The sequence below is a fragment of the Gopherus evgoodei genome, chromosome 1 (assembly GCF_007399415.2).
Source record: "Gopherus evgoodei ecotype Sinaloan lineage chromosome 1, rGopEvg1_v1.p, whole genome shotgun sequence".
Classification (NCBI taxonomy): domain Eukaryota; kingdom Metazoa; phylum Chordata; order Testudines; family Testudinidae; genus Gopherus; species Gopherus evgoodei.
The window spans coordinates 159,770,521-159,794,603 of NC_044322.1; the positions used below are offsets into that span (position 1 = coordinate 159,770,521).

The 24,083-nt window shown below is 42.2% G+C and overlaps 1 protein-coding gene across 2 annotated transcripts in view; it reads right to left on the reverse strand.

The window, feature by feature from the left end:
- The window catches only part of UBASH3A (ubiquitin associated and SH3 domain containing A), a 41,932-nt gene that overhangs the window by 9,619 nt on the left and 8,230 nt on the right, over window positions 1-24,083 (reverse strand). For both annotated transcript variants that reach the window (XM_030577175.1, XM_030577171.1), the window contains 5 exons: window positions 20,418-20,616; window positions 17,839-18,008; window positions 16,348-16,556; window positions 2,633-2,756; window positions 1,441-1,549 (listed from right to left, as the gene is read on the reverse strand). In XM_030577175.1, the coding sequence (XP_030433035.1) occupies window positions 1,441-1,549; window positions 2,633-2,756; window positions 16,348-16,556; window positions 17,839-18,008; window positions 20,418-20,616 (811 nt within the window). The remainder of the gene's footprint in view (window positions 1-1,440; window positions 1,550-2,632; window positions 2,757-16,347; window positions 16,557-17,838; window positions 18,009-20,417; window positions 20,617-24,083) is intronic.

Sequence of the window (24,083 nt, forward strand, 5' to 3'; positions counted from 1 at the left end):
CAAAAAACCCATCAACCTTGACTTTTCACCTATGCCACTGTTAACATTCTGTCATTTCCCCACAAAATCTCCTTGTTTGTGCCAGTTATTATTGACTGGGTTTGACTAGCACAGATTTTGATCAACATTGTAATGTTGAAAAGCTATGTCTATGTACAAAAATAGGGAAATTTGGCCACTGATCAATTTTTTAAATTTCTGAAAATGCTGGTGAAAAATTCATGTTTTGCACATCAACTCAAGACAAAAATGTAGTTTCACTGAGCTCCATTTGTACAGTATTACTTGTGTAGGGTGACTACATGGGAAGTACAATGACTACAGACCATATATTGACTGCACATATCTCAAATATAGTAGATCCTCAGAGTTCTGCACACCTCAAGAATGAAGGTTTTTTGTAACTCTAAAATGTTTGTAACTGAACAAAACATTGCAACTGTTCTTTCAAAAGTTTACAGCTGAACATTGGCTTAATACAGCTTTGAAACTTTACTATGCAGAAGAAAAATGCTGCTTTTAACCATCTTAATTTAAATGAAACAAGCATAGAAACAGTTCCCTTACCTTGTCAAACCTTCTGTTTAAACTTTCTCTTTTTTTTTTAGTAATTTATGTTTAACACAGTACTGTACTGTCTTTTCTTTTTGTCTCTGCTGCTGCCCGATTGTGTACTTCCAGTTCCAAATGAGATGTGTGGTTGACTGGTCAGTTTGTAACTCTGGTGTTTGTAACTCTAAGGTTCTACCATATTGCTTTGATTATATCATGGGTCCCCAATGTCCTGGCTGGTGGTAGAGCATCCGCCGAAATGCTGCCGAATTTCTGAGGCATTTCGGCAGCGACGCCTATCGATGACGTCACTTGTCGGTGGCAAGCGGCATCATCGAGAGGTGTTGCCCCCGAATTTCAGCAGCATTTTGGTGGTGACGCCTCTCGCTTACATCGCTTGTCGGCAGCGAGAGGTGTCGCCTCCAAATTTCTGTGGCATTTCGGCGGCGACGCCTCTCAACGAAGCTGCTTGCCTCTGACAAGTGACGTCATCGAGTGGCATCACTGCCGAAATGCCGCAGAAATTCGGGGGTGACATCTCTCGATGATGCCACTTGCTGCCGACAAGTGACGTCATCGAGTGGCGTCGCTGCCGAAATGCCGCAGAAATTCGCCGGCATTTCGGCGGATGCTCCACCGCCACCATAGTCCTTCGTCTGGCGCTCGCCAGACGAAAAGGTTGGGGACCACTGGACTATATGATACTACTACGCTTTCTGTGTATGAAGGGTATTTCTGAATAGCTGCTTTCTTAAGCACTAAAATTCAGTCTGGTTTGCAGATATTTACAAGTACTAATCTAGACTTTACGCGTCATGGCCATCACGTTACAATATTTTCTTTTTAGTCTGGTTTCTCAAGGACCAGTCCTCCTGTTGTTTTACTTACCATCTGCAGTTAAGCATTGCTGAATCCAGGACTTCCCAAAAACATGATCCACTCTCTCCCCATGCCGCATCACCAACAGGCCTCTTCTGAGAGCAACAGTCTGAGAAAGCTGTATGCAGTGACCCATTTACATTTTAGTGTTATGAATTAATTTTATTGCAGAGGCACCTAGAACCTGCAACTGAGATCAGGCCTGCAAAGTGCTGTACACACATACTAAAGGACAGTCCCTTTCCTGAAAGGCTTACAATCATTTGAATAAACTAGACAGACAAAGGGTGGGAGAAAGGAAATAGTAATATTCCCATTTTACAGATGAGGTGCTTAGACCCACAGAAATATAAGGCGTCAACCACAGTCCACTGAAATCAATGGAAAGAGTACTATGATTTCAGTGGCTATAGATTAGGTTATAAGACCATGTTTACATTAGGAAAAAGGTGTTTTAACTAACATGTTAAAATCCTAGCATAGGCAGAGCAAATTGGATGAGGAGAACTGGAATCCTTACAATGCAGACAGACTTGCATTCAATATTGAGGGCAGGGGTTAAAAATGTAAATCTGTCAGTGTTGACGGTGACCGTTTAAACTAATTTACTCTACTAGTGTCTTACGCATCTATTTATTGTAGATATATATAAAAACACAAAGAAATTACAGACTAGGTGCTAAGATCCTACAGTAAGGCATATAAATATCTAAGATAAGGTAAAATAAAATCAGTTTAGCCAAGAAAGTACAAACAAAGGGCCTAATTCTGCTCTCAGTTAAGCTGGTGTAAATCCATTGAAATCAGTGGTATTATGCAGGCTCAGACTGGTATGCCTCAGACTGGTATGAGAGAAGAATTAGGCCCAAGGCCTACTGCTAACAATACCTGCACATTGCTCCCCAAGCTATATCACCGGAGTTGGACACAAGTCTTGCTTATACCTAGAGGCTCTGTTTACTCCTTGCACATAAAGAAAGCTGACATTTGAAAGCTATATTTTTTCATTTGCTTTGCTATTTTTTACTGGCAGAAGCAAAGAGTTATTAAGAAATGTAAAAACAATTTCTTTATAGATAATATTGAGATGAAACTAGAGGCTGATATTAAATGTTCATTTAAAAACATGTATTTGCATAAGCATGTTACCTGCACTGATATTTATGCACCTGTCAAAGAGTAAGAAATGAAGACTTATTACCTGGAAAGCAAGGGTTTGGGTCACACTCTTTGTCATTGGGTTATGGACTTCACCATTCAGTTTACGTCTAGGTTCATTTTCGTTCTTGGGGAGCAGTCCTGAAGCTGGAGTGAAAGTGTATTCTCTGTGGGAAAAGTAGAAACACAGACAGATGCATATAGAGAGGTAGGATTTTTAAGGCCTGATCTTGTATCCAGGGAAGTCAAAGGCAAGATTCCCATTCACTTCAGTGGGAGAAAAACCATAAAGAGTTTTGACATGCTTCGCAAAATTGTATATGAGAAAGTCTGATCCCACAGTACTAATACAAGTGACAGGCTATTGCCAGATTGTGGTTAATAAATAACGTTGCCCCTTTTGATCTGAGTGGCTAGTCAAAGTTCGGTGTCCCAGAGATGTTCCAGCTGGAAGCAGAAATTGAGGGAGTCTGGTATTTTCATTGATGCAGTTTTATTTATGTACAAGGAATGTACAAAGTCCTGCTTGTCTAAATGCTGGAGAAACCAACAATAAAGGAACAGTTTCTTAGTTTTTAGCACCAAGCCTATTTAGCCAACAGACCCACAAGATCACTTTCTGGCTTTTTCCAGAATCACACTACGCTTACTGGCTATTCTGGCTATTGCTTGGCGCTCTCTTTCTCTCTCTCTCTCTCTCCCTCTCTCTCTCTCTCACACACGCACACACACACACACACCCTCTGCCCACTCAGTCCAAACTCCTTAGCAGGTTCACAGTCCCCGTTTGCCTTAGATGGGGGGCTTCTGACTAACTCATCCAGACAGTTATGTTAACTGAAGGCGGAGTTTACGCCCAATCTCAAAGAGGTTACGATTGATGCATAAGTCTCAGCATAACTCTCCTGTTTTAGCTCTGCCCATAATTCTGATGGTACTCAAAATGACAACACCCTGTATGACCCATGCCAAAGAGAGAGCAAATAAATAATTTAGCAAACTAACAATGATACAAGGTTAACTATCTACATATCATCGCTGTCTTTCTTCAAGATGTTTTCACATCATCAACCCAAATTGATTTCATTTCCACCCAACCCCCTTTTGGATTTTTTACTCCCTGACTGACTTTCCTTCAGTCACCTGGGAAATCCCTGTTGTTTCTATGAAATTTGTTGGCTGAAGCAGATCTTGTCCATTCTGAATGTGAGTTGTGGGATTGATCTCTACAACTTTTCCAGGCCATGTCTACACAATGACACTATACCAGCACAACCAGGGCTGGATGTAGGGGAAGGTAACCCATGCGACTGCCTGGGGTGCTGGGATTGGGTGGCAATGGACTTGGGGTGCAGTTTTTGTTGTTAACGACAAAAGGGAAAATAGAATATATGAAGTAAAATGTTTCAGGTATTCCATATGTGGATTCATTTTTCACTAACCTCCTAGGATGTTCTGGACCTTGTAGAATCTCGTGGAACCTTCCAGACTTTGAGAACTACATTTTTCTTGAACCTCCTAGAATACTGTCAGCCATGCCCTCATGAGTATTATCAGGGGTGTGGCGTTGCCAGTCAGTCAGTGAGTGAGATATAAGAACAAACTGAACTGAAGTGAGAGTCCCACTGCAATATTGTGAACCTTGTTTTATTGTGTAATTATGAACGTGTACTGTGTTTTAAGACTTAAGAGTGTAAGTAGCAATTAATAAAGGACAAATTTAATGAGATACCAGAGATATCTAGTTAACCTATATTTACACAATATAAAAGAAATACTGTTTCTTCTTTTGCCATGCTTTACATGTAATGTTTGATGACTTTCTAAGACTGCAGAACACAGACATTTGCTCTCCTTAATACTGTCTATTTTCCCCTGTACAAAAAAGATGCCCACAAAGAAACCTTCAGGAGCTCAGCATAGGAAGCAAAAATCTCAGTTGCAATCTAGTTTGCAGCAAGGAGCAAATTTGATGGGAAAATATCTGAAACAGAACAACATAGACCAGACTTTAGGCAGTTGCAATCGTCCCAATGCAGAAGAAATTGAGGAGTGAAGGGTAAATGATGGAAGTCTTATTACTAAGGAATTAGTAGATTTACCTGAAGATAAAGAATGGAAATGTGAAGAAAGTGATGGAGAATCATCCAGTTTCCCTGGCGGCCTAAAGGAGAGTAATGATAAAGAAGAATGTGGCCAGGGCCGGCTCTTCCATTTAGGCGACCTAGGCGGTCGCCTAGGGCGCCAGGATTTGGGAGGGCGGCATTTTGCTGACCTCGGCGGCAATTCGGCGGCGGGGGGTCCTTCTGCGCTCTGGGTCGTCGTCGGCAATTCTGTGGCAGGTCCTTCACTAGCTCCAGGACCCGCCGCCGAAGTGCCCCGAAGACCGGGAGTGTGGAAGGACCCCTGCGTAGGGCACCAAAAACCCTGGCGCCGCTCCTGAATGTGGCTCACATAAAAAGGAGAATAATGACAAAGAAAAATCAGGTTTACACAAAAAGGAGAGAAAGAATAAAGATGAATCAGCCTCACAAGATGACAGAAACAGCAGTGAGAAAAATTGCACATCACAAATCGATACATCAGATCCTGCTTTATGGCCAGTGATCCTAAATGTTGCCATTATTGATTGTACAATTTTGAACAGGTCAGACAAAATCAAGGATATGACATTTCCATTAAATGAGCAGAAGCGCCACTTCTCAAAGTTGCATTGCAAAAGAGTGTTTGAGTATGGTTAGAAACTGAATTGGCATTGGATAGATTACTCAAATTTAACTGACAATATGTTCTGTTTTTGTTGCAAAACATTTGACAAGAATGTCAGACCATTGCTTGTGCTTTCTGGGTACAATTACTGGAATAATTCAGCTGATGTTCTGAAGCAACATGAGAAATCATCAGGCCATATTACAGCCTATTCTAAATGGATGGAGGTCAAATCCAGGCTCAAGCTGAATAAATGCATAGATGCAGAAAACCAGTGCATTATTAATGTAGAAACCCAGCATTGGAGGAACACGCTTGAGTGTCTGATCTGAATTACCCTCTTTCTTGAAAAGAATAATTTGACTTTCTGGAGCTTGTCAGATAAGTTGTTCACTGAACATAACTGAAATTTCCTCAGTTTGGTAGAGCTCCTTGGGAAATACGACCATGTCATGCAAGAACACCAATGTCTAGTAGTTCATAAAGAAGCAATGGACCATTACTGCAACAAAACAATTCAAAACAAATTGAGTGACCTTATGGCTAGGAAGATGCTTGATAACATACTGATGCAGCTTGGCAAAGCAAAGTACCACCCCGTAATAGTGAACTGCACTCCTAACATTAGTCACAGTGAAAAGATGTCATTTACAGTAAGATTTTTTGATGACGAGGATGGCTGTATCCAAATAAAGGAACACTTCATCTGTTTCCGGTCTGTGGACAACTCTACTGGAAGAGGCCTAACAGAACTATTTATGAACATTTGGAATGAGAATAAAATAAAGCTTCAGGACTGCAGCAGCCAAAGCTATGACAATGGTGTGAACATGTCTAGGCAACAATTCTTGTGCTGAATACAAGAGCTTTCTTCGTGCCTTTGGCCACCATTCCCTCAACCTGTTTGTCTCAGATGCAGCATCTTTAGATTCAGTATCTCTCTTCGGAGTAGTTGATATACATCTTGGTTTCAGCATCAAGTATCAGGTGGAAGATCCTCATGGGCAATGTTACAAATCTGACCTTAAAGCCACTAAGTGACACTCACTGAGAGAGACACATTGACAGCATAAGGTCACTGAGGTACCAAATAACTGAGGTTTACGATGCCCTGATGGAACCGTCACAGTTGAGTAAAGCCGAGGCCTGAATCCGACACAATGTGCAAAGCCTGGCAAACCAGATCACTGACTTCCAATTTCTGGTCTCAACTGTGGTTTGGCATGATACCCTGTTCCAAGTAAACGTTGTAAGCAACGCATTACAAACTTAGTCAATGGACATCGCAACTGCTACTACTTTGATGAGAAGTTGCCTTGATTTTGTTGTGGTCTACAGAGACAATGGATTTGAAGATGACATTGCTGCTGCCAAAGAATTGGCAGAAAACTTAGGAGTTGAGCCTGTCTTCAAGGAAACTTGCATTCATCAGAAGAAGAGAGCGTTTTGTTACAAGGACAGAGATGAAGTGAAGGGAAGCTTGGACGAAAAATTCAATAGGGAGGTTTTTTTGCTCACTAGTTGTCACTGCTCAAGTGTCCATTGAAGAAAGGTTCAGACAAATGAAACACCACGAATAGAGGTGTGAGTTTTTGTAGCTGCTGGCAGACAGGAAAACTCTCTTGAACAATTGTACAGACCTTCACTGGATGCTGAAACGTGAAGAATGTTCGGACAACAATGATTAAAGGCTTGTATGTCAAATTAGACAACATTCTTCACATTTTGCCACCTGGGAAACACTCTCCATTCAAAGTTCTCCAATTCATTCATGATGCAAAGCTGAAGGACACTTTTCCTAATGTGTGGATGGCTTTGAGGATTCTGACCATGCTGCTGTTCAGTCATGAGTAGTGAGCGCTACTTTTCAAAGCTCAGGTTCATTAAAACATGGCTTCATGCAATGATGGCCGATGAGAGACTGACATTACTTGCTATTTTATTGCTTGAAAATGCCATTGGCCAATCTTTGGATCTCTCTGAAGCTGTGCTTCAGTTCACGGGGCAGAGGGACAAAAGCCACCTTTTAAACTGAAGGGCTAGGGTTCAATTCTAAGACTATCACCTACTGTAACACTAATTAATAGTTGTTCACCCAGTGTTAGTGCACAGTTCAATTTCTTGATGTTAGTACATTTCAGTTATTCTTAGAATTAAAAAGTTTCTATAAATGTAGAGGAAATGATTTTTTTATTTGGTTATATATGGCATGAATAAATACAGATTTACAGATTCTACTATGCACATTTATCATCCTATATGACATGGCTAAAGCATGCATGCAAATCGTGCATCCAAGTTGTGGAATGGGCTACAAATACAATTAAAAATATATATTCAAAAGTTTAACAAATGGAGAGGGGGAGCGCCAAAGACGCTCCTTGCCTGGGGCGCCATTTGGTCTAGGGCCAGCCCTGAGCAAGGCTATGCCGTTGTAGTGCCATAGTGCAGATGCTTCCTACAGTGAGAGACGAGGTTTTTCCATTGCCATAGAAACTCCACCTCCCTGAACAATGATCGCTAGGCCAATGGATGCATTCTTCTGTTGACCTACTTTGCATCTATACTAGGGGTTAGATTGTCATAGCTATGGTGCTCAGGGGTGTCATTTTTTCACACCCCCGAGCACCACAGCTATGTCGACCTAACTATTAAATGTAGACCAGGCTCCAGCCTCGACTTCCATAGCTACATTCTCAGATTCAAAAGGAGAGGGGGGAGGGCATCCAACCTGAAATTCTCCCCCTTCCCCCCAAACAGTAAGCATTAGCTTCGGTGTCCAATATGAAAGGGGCAGTCCCAACAGCCGTTTTCAGCGGTGACAATGCTAAAGCTTACCCTGCTGTCCACTGAAATGGTTTCTGTGTTTTGCTATTTGCTTCTTGTTGGAAGCACTCAGCAATCAAACAGGGATCAATTCTTCTTTCAGATTCACAGGAGCATTATCAGCTAAGATTCCCCCCAAGATGCTTGGTCTCAAAATAGATTTCAAGGACTCCCTATCTTTCCAGTGCTGCAAAGTGTGTAGCTGATACAATGGTTTCTGACCCCCTGGGGCAGGCCAATTTGTTCACTGCAAACAAACAGCCTCCAAACCATTTGTCTCATTTTTAAAGGGAACATCCACAGACTGAATTTGTAAGACACCTTTCCTGGCACTGATTATGCAGTTATTAGCCATAATCAAATTCAAGCCAAGCTCAAATCCAAATAGCTCAGCCATTATTTCAGCCACCAGACTTCTGGCTTGAATTCCAGGGCTCCAATCTTCAAACCCAGTTTTCCCAGTTTTTGAATAGGTTTCATTGCCTCAGTCACTGTCTCCATTTGAGACCAAGTAGGGGGTTCAGTTATGGATCCCCTGTTCCCTAGCTTTTTTAACAGGTCTGGTTTAATATTATATTTGAGCCAGTGTCAATCACCACTGTGCATTTTGCAGATCCTATTACACACTCAGTAGCCAATCCCCCATGTTTGTTCAGCTGTGCAGACTGAAGCTAAAACTGTGGGGCTGATGCTTGTACCTCCACCATCCGTTGCCCCTTCAGCTTGGTGTTTCACCATTTCCTGAACTGAGAGAGAGGCTTTCACTACACACTGGTGCCACTCTGTCTTGGCCTGCATTACATTTTAAAAAGTCCTTTTTGGTGGCCAATTTTGTCAGCATTTGTCAGTATCAGCATTTAACTGACTGTTTCATTTAATTTTGTATTGTTGCCAATTTCCCTTCTTTACAAACCAAACTGATCAGTTTTTCTAATAGTTCAATAAAATCATGAACCAGAATATAATCCCCTCTTTTATCATATGTATTAGACACAGAATGATACTTACATGGCTCTTGGCATTCAACTTCCATCTTTCTCACTATCAGCTGTTTCCTCTACTGGTGCATTGCTGCAAAGAAATGTTCAAGTTCTGTGGCAAATTCCACAAGCTCTCAGAGTGTCTTTGGTCTCCTTTCACTGCTCTTGATCTGCAAGTCCAACTCCAGCTGAGCATCTATAAATTCATCCATCGCCAATGTATCCTGGAAGGCCACATTGCTACCTGGGTATGCTAGGCGCACAAGCCTTTGCAGGTCCTCTGCCACATGGGGTTTCTTCTCTCTTTCTAACTCTTAGCTGCATTCTGGCCAGCTCAGATTGATGGCTAGCTCCAAACTGCATGACCAGGTCTTGTACCAGGTCTGGATAACTCTGTCTCTTTTCTGCAGGTAAGTTTTGCAACACTTTCAGAGCTGAGTCACCCACGGTGGCTGCTAGTATCCCTCTTTTTCTGTCCATCTGCTCAGCTATTATTTTGAGCTATAATGTTGAACTGAGCCAAATAAATGTCCTAGGAAATTTTGCCCTCCCTTTTGCATTATTTGACCTGGGACAGGCTGAACTCTCCCCTCTGGGCCTCTGTAGATTACAAACAGGGTCGAAATCTGTTGCAAATATGTGGTCTTACCCAAGTCCTCTGGCTGGCTCAATTCCTCATCCAGATGGCTGCCTGCCACTGTGGTCTGTGATATTTAGACTTCCTTCTGGAGCTGAATTTTCAACTCCTTAGGTCCTTGCTGCAATTCACCTCAGATAGCAAGTTCCAAACTGACCAAAGCCTGTTTGATCTGCACTATTTTGTGGAAAAACTTCTGGTGTATGGTAGTCTGACTGTTGATCACGTCATCAAGCCATTTTACTATTCCAGCCTAAGCATGTTTCCCAGTCTGTCTGGGCACTTTGTAGTTGCTCTTCCAACAAGGCTCTTATCTTAACTTGCAAATTTTCTCTAAATCCTTTCTAGGAAATCTCCAGCTCTTGTTTTAGGCCTTGTTTTAATTCCTAGTGGCCATTTCCAATTTCTGTAGGTTCTGTATCTCCATTATTTGTTCCATCTTGGTTCAACAGGAATACCATAATCTGTATCCTTGGAAACTGGATCCTACTACTATTGTCACTTTTTGACCCATTTGACTAGTCAAAATTCAGGGTCCTGGCCATGTTCCAGCTCAAAGAAGAACTGATGGAGTCTAGTATTTTCTTTGATGCAGTCTTGTTTATGTACAAGGAATGTACAAAGTCCAGCTTCTCAGAACATAGGTGAAACAAAGAACAAATGAGCTGTTTCTTAGTTTATATCCACAAGCCTCTTTAGCCAACAGACCCCAAAGCTCTCTTTGTCTGGGTCACACTGTACTCACTAGCTGCTACTTGGCTTTCTTGCTTTTTGCCTCTGTCTCTCCTTCTGTTCTGTGTTGTTATCCTTCCTCTCATACACACAACACAAACAGTACTCAGCAAACCCCTTCTGCCAAACTCCTGGGCAGGTTCACAACTACCATTTATCTTAGACCTGGTCCACACTTAAAAATTACATCAACTTAGTTACGTGACTCATGACTGAAAAATTTTGCACCTGGAGGACCACAGTAAGTTTGAACTAGTCCCCCACCCCCGATGTAGACATTGCTAAATCAATGGGAGAATTCTTCCACTGACCTAGCTATCACTTCTCACAGAGGTGGATTAACTACATCAATGGAAAACCCCTCCTGTCAATGTAGGAAGCAGTATCTGTGTCACTGTAGCTGCTGTAATGTAGACATGGCCTGTGTTGGGAGGCTTCTCATTAACTCATCCTGACAGTTACATTCAAAAAGGGGGGCATTCATACCCAATCTCAAAGAGGTTTCTGAATGATGAAGCACCACTACCTCTCAGCATAACAACACTGTCATACCATATACATTCAATGAAGGTTAAAGTAGCAGCTACCACATGTCCACCTCTGTAATTTTGTGAACTGGTACAGGCATGTGGTGGGTGGGAAGGCAGCACATTCTGCACCTCCTGAAGTCAATGAGAAGACTTCCACTGACTTCAGTGCTGGATCAGGCTCTATATGGTTCTAAGGCTCACCCCGATATTCAGCCTAACGTTGCAATTCTGCCCCATGGAAGGGATGTGATAATAATGTACCAACCAAGGAGACTTCAGAAGATGCACTTTTACGTTTTTCTAATACTTGAAATCCCCTAAACGTGTATATTTTTAAAACTCTGCTCCCTTGAATAAATAGGCCAAATAGACTATGCAATGCTGTGATGACCTGGGACGTATGTATATATTTTTAGCTGCAGTCTCAGTACAAGGAATGAATATTGAAAAAATCTGACTCACATGTTACAGTAAAGCCAGATCTGTACCAAACCTTCCAGTCAGCTAGTTTGTGATTCAGGCAACCACATGAACATTGGGTTAAGTCGAACCGCACTCTGGGGCCTTCAGTGCACTATAGCAGTGTCCAGCCAGGACAATATTGTACAGCAAGCTAGTGCACGTCAGTTTCACACCCTGGCTTGCCACACAGTAACTTGCCATGTAGACAAGCCCTAAGCTGCACACCCCAGGAATAACTGCAGGAGGATTGTGCTCCTGAAGAGGCACCATCTAATACAAAACATCTCCTCCGACTTCCTCTTTTCTCCTGGTGGATAGTAGTTTACTGACGATCTACACCAGCGCCAAATTACTAGAGCTCATGTCCCCCACATGCTGGGTCAGCTACTTGGCCACTGAGTGAAGGGTGGTGGAGGTAAGGCTTCATTCTACCCGCTCCTGGGTGGAACATGTAGGTGAGTAGACCCTCTTTTCCTACATAGTCAGATCTAAGGACTGTGTAGCTCCAGGAGGGACATAAGTGAGTTCTTAGTCCGTGGGTATGCTTCCTGTGCCAAATTATTTTATATACTTACCATACCATGCTGTTTCTGACCTACGAACTGTCCCGTATAATGTTAAATAGATATTAATTAATGGCAAGGAGAGCGTGTAAACCCTCTGAAATGTGTCAAACAGGAAATGGTATACAGTTCGCTCCCTCCCTTCAAGGATATAGCAAGGACTGTTTTGCAGCTTTTTGTGTAGAAAGCTAAGCTCTTATCTATAAATACCATCTGCAGAGCTTGCAACTATAGAGCAAAATGCAGCACAGAGACAGATGCTTTTGAAATGAGGTAAAATCATCAAGATCAAGGTGGTATCTATGTGGGGAAGCAGCCTCCACATTTCCTCATTTCTAATTATCACTGTAACCTCTAACAATGAAAAACAAGAGGAAAGAAAATGCAATAAGCAGAACATAGGCCAAGGGGACGATCTGTACTGTAGAATATTTTCTTCTAAAATTCATTAAGATTTTTCAGTTACACAGGGACCAAAAACAACTGCAGCCATAATCCTTTTATTTTATTGTTCCTAAGCCCTCTAAAAATAACTCACGCCAAATTTGAGATGAAAAGTGTTCCTGGGATGAGGCTTTGAATGCCAAATTTCAGTGTAGATCAACTCTAACTGAGCAACAATCACTTATGTATAAGACACAAATTGGTCTCTGCACTCACGAAAGAGACTCATGAACTCTCGAATTGATAGGACAGACACTCCTCTTCTGTGACACAGGCACAGGGGAACTCTGGTGAGTAAATGCAACAGAGAGCATGGAAGTGGGAGACTTTACAGTTCCAGTGCATATTTGTCCCCTAACCTTTAAGACAATGGAAGCCCTCATGCAAAAACTCTGCATGCTAGAGACCCTGCAGTTTGAGGGGTCATACTAGGGCAGCTGGAGGGCACAGTTCTAGTGAGCATTCTTCAGGGCGTGTTCCCCCTCTAACCTAAGATTTGCTAGCAGAAATTCCTGAAAGATGATCCTTGTCTATATTTTAATAGCTCCAAAAGATGTGTTCACATGAGAACTTCAGCTATAGAATCTCCAGCATTTTTCTATGCCTAGTCTCTATGGATTTCTCCACCTTATATTATGCTGAATGAAGACAGCATGAAAGAACTTGGATTTTGTTTTCCACTAGCATTGGGTCCATGTCACAAAAACTGATTCTAAGATATCCTGCCAGACCTTCCTGTACAATAACATTTTGCATTTCATATAAATATGTGTATTTGAAACTGATAATTTAAAGTCATTCATGCAGATTCATGAAACTATTAAGTACCTAAATTATTATTATTATCGAGATGTAATAGTGTCACCATGGTTAAGGTTGGGTTCTTTTTTTTTAACTTAAAGCAGGGATTCAGCCTCTTTGGTTTATATGAAGAATATAGTACACCTTCACCAAATTTCCAGTACACAATCTGTTCAGTGATATAAAGTTTTAATGTGAATTAAGCTTGAGTTAAAGTTAATTAAATATCAGCCATTTGAGAAAGTTTAGATTTTGTGTCTCAGTTTCTCAGATATCTCTTGCCAAACTGATTACTGATTTTTCGTGCTTGAATATTGGCCCACTCGTACATTATAACAGCACTGAAGAGAGCGGTTACTTGTAAGTTTATTATTTATCTTTGATTTATGGAAAATATTCATCAAAATGTTTTTTCTCCATCACAATATTAGCTGACAAATATATTTTACTTCAAAGGAATTCCCTTGAATCTCAGTTTTCATTTAAAAAAAAAATGTTTTCATTTCCTATGGTTGTTAATAAAATCTTAACTCCCCCCCACAAAAAAAAAAAAACCAAAAAATCCCAACAACAACCCAGTGCTTTAGTCATCGGCTAGCAACATTACATTTTTATTCACCATCTAGCAGTGGCTCCCCTGTCATGAAAAACAGGGTCTCTTTGAAAGTGTCCTGGAGCCACTACAATGCTGGAGATCCTTTCTAACGTTAAAAAACCAGGGAAATTCAGACACAAGAACACTATGGTGTGTATCAAACTAAGGCAGGGGTCGGCAACCTTTCAGCAATGGTGTGCCAAGTCTTCATGTATACACTCTAATTAAGGCTTTGCATGCCGTGAATACATTTTAACATTTTTTAGAAGGTCTCTCTATAAGTCTCTAATATATAACCAAACTATTGTTATATGTAAAGTAAACAAGGTTTTCAAAATGTTTCAGAAGCTCTATTTAAAATTACATTAAAATGCAGACCTTATTAGTTTAGCGTGTTCCTTGCCCTTGCTTTTCCTTGCTGAGTTTTCCAGTGTCTGGTGGCACCTATTTGGATACTTTAAGCTGCACACAGGCTTCTGAGTGATCAGTTGTTAATTGACTAGAACCCCAGATCAGCAGCCGAGGTGAGTGGAGCTGGCGGCTGGTAGGGCTGAGCAGGGCCGGAAGCCTGGACCCTGTCTGTCAGGGGGCCTGCGCTGGAACTCCAACTGGAAGCAAGGTGAGTGGGGCTGCGGTGGGGACCCCAGCTGGCAAGGGGCCAGCAGCCGGAAACCCAGAGTGGCAGTGAGCTGAGCGGGTCAGCCTGCCCAGCTCTGGGGTTTCATGGGTGGGCTGGGCATTTCTGCATGCCCCCGCTCTGGGGTTTCGGCTGCCATCTCCTGCTAGCTGGGGTCACAGTCAGCTGCCAGCCTGGGGTTCCTTCCCCCAGGCCAGCAGCGGGTGCTGAGTGGAACCCCGGCTGGCAAGGGGCCAGCAGCAGGAACCCCAGAGCAGCAGCGGGCTGAGCAGATCAGCCTGCCCCTGTTCTGGGGTTTCGGCTGCCGGCTCCTGCCAGCTGGGGTATCAGCCCGCTGCCCGCTGGGGGAAGGAACACCAGGCCAGCAGCAGGCGCTGAGTGGGACCAGCGGTGGGACCCTAGCTGGCAGGAGCCGGCGGTGGAAACCCCAGAGTGGCAGTGGGCTGAGTGGGTCAGCCCGCCCAGCTCTGAGGTTTCAGGGGTGGGTTGAGCGTTTCTGCCCTCCCCCACGCTGGGGTTTCAGCTGCTGGCATCTGCCAGTTGGGGTCTCAGCCCACTTTCAGCCTGGGGTTCCTTCACCCAGGCCAGCAGCAGGCGCTGAGTGGGACCGGGTGGTGGGACCCCGGCTGATAAGTGGCCAGCAGCGGGAACCCCAGAGCAGCGGCAGGCCGAGTGGCTCAGCCTGCCCCATGTGCCATCAAAAATTGGCTCGCAGGCCACCTTTGGCACGTGTGCCATAGGTTGCAGACCCCTGAGCTAAGGCTTTGTGTGTATGTGTTTTCACTAAACTTCGTAGAAGCAATACTGGGGTAATCTGTGTGTATGAGGGAGTCTGATGTGTTTGTGTGTTGTGGAGAGTTTAGGAAAGGGGGACCTGGATGGCTGACATCCTTACTGTGGCAGATTTAAGGCTGTGATGCAATATCTGTGACTCACAATAGTTATTCTAGAAATGAGGAGTCTCTCCTTAGGTGGAAGAGTAGAAGGTAGGTACTGTCAGATGCCTTAAATTTTCATTTCCTTCCTTATGAAGTCTCATGTCATCTATATTTAACTGATGTACAATGTACAGTTATTATGTATGAATTTAGACTGAGGTAGTAACCAAAATATCCTAGATGTTTTCCAAACATATAAGCCGACATAGTTCTTGCTCTGAAGAAAATTAAAGATCAAAACCGAAGGTGAAATATGGGGGAAAGGAGGCATCCCACACACAGTGTGAAGATAGGCCTGGTCTCAAGATCTGTTTGTTTGTTTGTCTTTGTTTTGTTAAGTCATGGAGGCAGAGATGGGCTATAGTGAATGGCATGAGAGAGAGAACTAAAAGAAAACAAGAGTAGAAAAAAGAAAAGGAGGGAAAAGAGAGCTCCGCAACTCATCCACAAGCTGTATAGCGTCAAAATTAAACTTCCTGCAGTGTGGCTTAATTACAAATAAACTAATGACAGAATGACATAAATTCCAAGCTCAAACCTTCCCCCTCCCCAACCCCCCTTCTCCTGTTTCCTCATTGACGACTGCTGTTGCTCACTGGCTTACTCTGTGTAATTGTGGATGCCACTGCACTATAAATGTGTACACTGCATGTTATGTTGTGTATCAGACCCTATGCCAGCTTTGCCCAGAGAACCACTCTCACCTCCTTATTTCCCAGGTTAAGGCACCCACTTCCTGTAATGGGTAAGCAAGCATCAATCAGCATCTTTGCAGGGTTCCAATGCCTACCAAAAGGGTAGGTCAAAAGACCTCTATCCCTGTGTTATAGTATACAAGGGAGCGAATATAGAATAGTACTATGCAGGTACATTGCCGGAAATTACTGAGAGGAATTTTACTAACCTGTGTTTAACCCAAGTATCTGACTCATTGGCTTTTTCTGTGTAATTTTCAGGAAGAAATCCTCTGCAGCCAGTCCGGTGCGAGGTACCAATTACCCAGCCATCACTAACATCGGATTGTTGTGTTCGGTCAACATATATCAAATCTCCAGTATTCAGCATTAGTTCATCAATGTTCTGAGGCTTGTATTGGAAGAGTGCTTGCAAGATCTGGTGGGGGATTAAAAAAGGAAACGTCTTCAAATGCATGTCAGGTCCTATTTCCAGAACATTAATGTTATAAGTGATAGACTATTTCAGAGAAGAGCTGCTCAACTGTGAGCCATAAATTGTTTCTCTATTTTTTTTATACTGTAGCTTCTTCTTTAATCACATTTTTCTTTATCATAGAGAAAAAGAATGTAGTGGGCTCTTACAATATATATAAAATAGACATTTGTTGTTCATAAAAATCTTCGTTTCTGTAACAATTGTAGAATAGTTTAAAAAAGACAGAAATATTTGTAGGTATGTTTTCCATAATTTACAGTTATCTGGCATATGAAAAAAATCACACTGTAAGTTTCATAGCATTGCACGCTTGGCTGTTATCTCTTGTCTTATACTTAGATTGTAAGATCTGTGGGGCAGGGACTGTCTTTGTGCTTGGTTTGTACAGTGCCTAGCACAATAGGGTCCTGGTGCTTGACTAGGGCTCTGAGATGCTACCGTAATTCAAGTAATAATATGCTGTACTGATCTGGTTGAAAAATGGTGAAAGTGTCATGAAAAAGTTTAGACTTTTTAATGAAAAAACTTAATTGAAAAGTTGAAAAATGTTGACAAATTTTAATCAAGAATCCTTTGAGCAGAAAATCATCATGGATATAGTCATGTTCTACATTAGGGTATTCAGCCCTTACAGGTTTTTCCAAGGTAGATATAGTCAACTAACATGTTTTTACTGTTACGCAGTGATCTTGCCTGGAAGAATGCTGGTACTTTCAAATACTTCTTGCTTATTTTCTGTCTTCTTATTTTCACACTCCATAATAGTCTAAAATTAAGTTTTCCTGTTTGAGTTTGGAATTAGATCTGATTAGTCTGCATATCAACAGCCATACAACAGTTATCTTCCGCTGATTTGAGAAGACAAATTTTCAGGCAAAAGAAGCACCTTGCATTGTAATGTATACTGAAACTATGAGTTATGCATGCATATTTTTTTCATGAATAAAAAAAATCTGCTTTTAAATACATAACTACAGAAGACTAAGTAATGTTGAAGCAGCAAAGAGTCCCGTGGCACCTTATAGACTAGCAGACGTATTGGAGCAGGAGCTTTCGTGGGTGAATACCCACTTCTTCGGATGCAAGTGGGTATTCACCCACGAAAGCTCATGCTCCAATACATCTGTTAGTCTATAAGGTGCCACAGGTCTCTCTGCTGCTTTTACAGATCCAGACTAACATGGCTACCCCTCTGATACTTAAGTAATGTTGAATGCTGTACCTGGTAATTTACAAAGCGCATATCTCTAGAATACAGAGCAGCTGTCCACAGGCAGCTCTGTCCCGGGTTGATAGATTTGGCCAATTGTTCCAAAGTCTTTTGATGGTGAGGATAAAACTTATGAGCCAGAGTAAGGTGCAGCTGCTTTGTGCAGGGTTTCACGCGGCAATCTAGGAATAAATTAATAATCCTATAAGGTCACAAAATAAGGTGAAGTTTATCTAGGCTGTTTATTTAGCACCATGAAGCAGAATTTTATTCCATAGACTTCTGCGCAGTATATGAAACAATGTAGTAATCAAAGACAATTTTTCAGACTATTACACTATTTCCAAGTGAACATTCTTAATCTGGTGATGTGTACAGTTCACCCTTCTGCTAAAAAAAAAATCATTCTTTCTGGTTCACTAATGAATACTGCCTTATTTTCTTCTACAAAATTTCACTTCTCAGAAATGAAAATACCATCAACCAAATCCTGGTGTTAAGCCATCAGCTGGTGTGCAGTCCACTCAGGCTCTGCCGTTAAATATAACTCCATGGACCCTGAGAGAGATGTTCTCTCTCTCTCTCTCTCTCTCTGATGCAGCTGCATAGTGACTACCCTCCATGACCTCATGGCCCCACCACAAACTCCTTTGCACACTTGACTCCTCTCCTTTCCCTGCAACTGTCCTGACTGCCAAAAGAAGAAATCAGAGTGCTGGAAGATGACATCTGGGCATAGGTGCTGGACCCCTGGGCTTGAAGTGGTTTCCATCACATACAGGGTTTACAGTTTGGATCAATGGCTCTTAGCACCCCATTATATAAATTGTTCCAGCACCGTGCATATGGGGAAGCAATGCCTCCCAGTTAGGGTAGCAAGCTGACTGAGTGTGAGGAGGAGATGGCATTACAGCTTGGAGAGAATGAATGGGACACACGGTCAAGAAGAGGTTGCTTAGATAATGGCTTTGAAAGAGCCCCTCCCCCCCGAGCCCACCTTTCTCCCTCCCACGAGAAGATAGTTTTGGGGTTAAGGGTTCCAACTATCTCTTTCCCTTCCTCATACCCGAACAGTACTGGGTGACTGGAGCCCTAGGCCTGCAGTAACCTCTGTTATCCCAGCGGCAAGATAAAGGAGGTCAGGATCTATGGAGATTGCTTGGTGGGAAATCCATGGCTCCTATCTGCAGAACACTTGTATGCTGATGTGATGAGTGCTAAGGAAAACTCGAAGACAGACAAATATACAGATCGATCCTCTCTTTGACCTCTTTTGTATAAAGCCTTATTGCACCGATTACTGTCTGTATATTATAAAGCTATCTACAGTACTCATCACTGTAACATCCAAGCACATACCAAAGCTGTATTGCAAATTCCTTAGTGGATTTCACAGAGTCTTCAGTTCTTCTCTCTTCTTCAGCATAAGAAACCTTGCTTTGAATATATCCCTACCTTTCCCTCTTCTTCTTCTTATTGCAGTGTAAGATGTACCCAGCATTTGGCCTTTTGTCTTTTTAATTACACTTACAGATGCTCAAATGTACTCTTTGGTATTCTTAGCGATATTTATTGATTTGATCTGTGACATCGATGTAGTAAACGTCTATTTCAATATTTCATGTCTCAGACATGCAGTTGTCAAGGATCACTCCAAAGCACAGGTCCCTGAAGGGAAATCTGTGACTCAGTAACAAACCATGAGAGCTGACTAGTCTATGTGGGCATTGCAGGAATTCCAGACATTTACAGATCTATTTGGATGCCTGGCTTTCTTCCTGCCTCCCTTTCTTCACAGCATCACCATAGTAAGCTGAACATCACCAAAAGCCAAAGGGCTGATCATCTTCCCACACTGCCATAACTAAAGTATAGAGCTAGAGGATCTGACATAATAAGGCTTTGGTTGATGTATTCCTTCTGGACTCTTTTGTTTTCTCTTGACTTTCCTCCTTTCCTCATCCATGATCCTACAACTCACCATTATCCTAAATTATGTGCCAGGCTTCAAGTTAGAGATGTTGAAGTTTTATACTCTCAGTCCCTTTCCATTTTGGAGGCTCAGAACATTAATACTTCCAATGTTGCATTAATTAATTTTTACAAAAACCCCTTGACACCTACTAAGGTAACCCCTTGACCTGAAACTGCTGTTTAGCAATGCAACACTGAACAGACATCAAGCCTGCCTCACAAACCATGGAGATAACCACAGTTAAGTGCCTAAATAGAGAGAGATACACAGTATATATATTTACAGATAATTCTACTCAGTAATTGCCTGCAGAATGTTACAAAGTGAAGGCTTTGCTTAGATTTCTCAAAGATAATAAGAACACCATGAAGTGTTTTTACTAACTGCTATTTTATGCATCTGGCTTTTGGGAAAAAAAGAGATATCTTAGGCTAATACATTATGTCTGCTGTGTAAAATAAGCAAGAAAGCAGGGCCCACTTTCCCCAGGCATGATTTTTTCAAAACTTTGGGGCAGGATGGTTGCATGAAGTGAACAACAGAATCTGATTGGAGCCCCATCAGAAATTCAGGAGATACTTAAATTACTACAGTTTCCAATTGAGATTGACGGTACCTGCCAAGATTGATGCCTCAGTAGCAAAGGCCACAGCAAACTCTTTGATGACATTTGCATGGGCATCATTAATGAAGAAACCAAGGTAGCTGACAGACGAATGTAGTGATAGAGAAATGGCAGGTGGGAACACATTTAAAAACCTGTCACCAACTTTCTTTAGGGCTTCATGCAAGAATTCCACTTTCCGATCTTCACACTAAAAGAAAACATATGGGGAGCATGCATTACAAACAATCAGTGGCATCCACTGCCTCATAAACAATTCCTGCTGGACAATATCCAAACTTTAAACCATTACCATAGTTCAGTATTAGTGGGCACTCCGACTGGCAGTCATAGCAGAAAGAACAAGTACTGAATAGTCACAGAGATTAAATTACTTTCTTATCCCTTGAAATGTTCCACCTAGAACAGGGTTGAGATACGTTATGTGGAAGCTTGAAAATGCTGCTGCCTATGCATACTGTCTGTGGTTAATTCAGACTTTTACATCTGACACCTTTCAAAAGCACTACATTCATTACAAACTAATAAATGTTTATTTCCTATAAATGTTATTAATGGCCAGCTAGTACCATAGTGTTTGACATTTTTCTATGAAACGTGTTCTCTTTATTTTGTAGTCTCAGCAGCATTATAGAGTACAAAATTACAATGAATATAATTTGTTTGTCCAACTGCTCCATCACAGCACTTTCCATATTGCTTCAATAGATCTCTGACAAAGCTAATGGCGAAGTGCTGCAAGGATGCTAATGTGCAACTTTGTCAGCAATGAAAGGACTCTAAAACTTTTACAGATCAATATAGTTTTAGTGATACCCACACCATTCTTCCACTGAAGTGTACACATTGATCCTTTAGGGGGGAGGCAGCACCTCATTATGCTGTTTAAGACTCATTTTGTAGAGAATATCTCGATATTCATAGGGCATATTATTTAGATTATATTATCTTTAGATTTAGAAAACACCCTGATCACAGGTCAAATTTTCAAAAGTGCCTAAGTTATTTAGGAAGCTACGTTCAATTTTCAAAACTGACTTAGGTACTTAGGATCTTAAGTCCCACTGATTTTCAGTTAGGCTTTGTCTACACTGGAACTTCGTCTGAAAAACTTTTGCCATTCAAGGGTGTTAAAAAAACAACCCTGAATGACAAAAGTTTTATCGACAAAAAGTGCTGATGTGAACAGTGCTTTTGTCATAAACAGATAAGTAAGAGTTAATAGAACAGAAGTAACTTCATATTTCTTTTGCCTATAAAGGGTTAACAAGATCAGTGAGCCTGGCTGTCATCTGACCAGAGGACCAATCAGGGGACAGGATACTTTCAAATCTTGAAGGAGGGAAGTTTTTGTGTGTGCTGTTAGTTTTTGGTAGTTGTTCTTTCTGGGTTCTGAGAGTGACCAGACGTGCAACCAGGTTTCTCTTCAATCTCTTTGATACAGTCTTTTATATGTCCAGAATAGTAAATACTAAGTAGATAAGGTGAGTTAGGCTTATGTTTGTTTTCTTTATTTGCAAATGTGTATTTGGCTGGAAGGAGTTCAAATTTGTATTTTTCTGAAAGGATTTTAATTTGTACTTGTATACTTAGGCTGGGAGGGTATTCCCAGTGTCTATAGCTGAAAGATCCTGTACCTATTCCATTTTAAATTTATAAAAATAATTTTTACTGTTTTTTCTTTCTTTAATTAAAAGCTTTTCTTGTTTAAGAACCTGATTTTTTTTTTCTGGTGTGAGACCCAGGGGACGGGGTCTGAATTCACCAGGGAACTGGTGGGGAGAAAGGAGGGAAGGGGGAGAGAAAGGTTAATTTCTCTCTGTGTTAGGATTACTTTCTCTCTCAGGGAGAGTCTGGGAGGGGGATTGAGAAGGAGGGCGGAAGGTGAATTTTCCTCTCTGTTAAAGATTCAAGGAGTTTGAATCACAGTGATCTTCCAGGGTAACCCAGGGAGGGGAAGCCTAGGAGAGGCAACAGTGGGGGAAAGGGTTTACTTTCCTTGTGTTAAGATCCAGAGGAACTAGGTTTTGGGGGTCCCCAGGCAAGGTTTTGGGGGGACCAGAGTGTACCAGGCACTGGAATTCCTGGTTGGTGGCAGCGCTACAGGTTCTAAGCTGGTAATTGAGCTTAGAGGAATTCATGCTGGTACCCCATCTTTTGGACACTAAGGTTCAGAGTGGGGATTTATACCATGACAGCTTTGTCGGCAGGAGCACTCTCCTGCCAACAAACAGGGCTGCCCAGAGGGGAGGCAAGTGGGGCAATTTACCCCGGGCCCCCGCAGGAGCCCCATGAGCCCTGGCCGAGAATCCCTTCCCTGGCTAGAGGTGCCTTTTAAATTTTTACTCACCCGGCAGTGGTTTGGGTCTTTAGTGGCACTTCAGCGGCGGGCCCATCACTCACTCTAAGGTCTTCGGTGGCACTTTGGCAGCGGGTCCTTCAGTGCTGCCAAAGATGCGGAGCGAGTGAAGGAACTGCCGCCGCAGACTCGGAGCGCCACCCAGTGAGTAAAAGCGCTGCAGCAGGTGGCATCTTTTTTTTTATGTCTGCTCCCCGCTTTGCACGAGGCTCCCTGCATCCTCTGGGGAGCTAGGGTGACTAGACGTCCTGATAAAATCAGGACTGTCCCGATTTTGAAGAGCTTGTCCCACATCCCTACCAGAGTACGGTTGGGACACCATTTGTCCGATATTTTGTTTCCTGGTCTTCGGCAGCAATTTGGTGGAGAATCCTTCAGTCGCGGATGGTCTTCAGCAGTATTTTGGTGGTGGGCGCTTCTGTCTTTGGCAGCAAGGTTTATTACTCCCCGCCGAAATACAGCTGAAGAACATCCGCGACTGAAGGGCTCTCCGCCAAATTGCTGCTGAACTCCCGGATGGGTGAGTGTAAAAAACAACAACAACATCCCCCGCCCAACAGCAGTTCTGATATTTTCCCCTTAACATCTGGTCACCCTATGGGCGGCCCTGCTCATCGGCAGTGGAATTTTTTTGTCGGCAGGAGAGCTCTCTCCTGCCGACAAACTGCAGTTACGCTGTACGCCTTTTAGTGGCTTGGCTGTAGTCGCAGAACCGTGTCACTAAAAGCTGTGTAGTGTAGCCATAACCTTTGACTTAGGCTACTAACTGCCGAAGGACAAGATACATCATAGAGAATGTAGACATTGTAGACAACTAATGTAGACACACTGGATTATATTAAAGCAGATAACAGTTGACTGTGTGTATGTAATTACCGCAACTACCCAATAAGCAGCAGTTAATGCACAAAAATTCAGTGCAAAATTACCCTCCTGTGTAGTTTAGGCTTTACAAAGATATTTTGGTGCTAAAAGCGTCTAGGTGAATTTCCTGTTTAGGAGTTTTTGAAAATCCCGCTGGGTGCCTATCTGCATCTTTAGGTACCTAAATAAGTAAATCTGTCTGTAAAGTACTTTTGAAAATAGGATTTAGACTCCTAAGCCACTTACACACTTTTGATGTTTTTACTCCATGGCAATACTAAAGTATAGAATGCAAGCTGTGATGGGCAGGAGAGCAAATACAGCACCAGCCAAAGCAGGAAAAAAAAAGCAAAGAGAACCAACTTTTTTTCTATAGCTATTTTTAGTATGTGGAACTTTCTCAACAGCAAACTGAGAGCAACTACTGTGCTTCC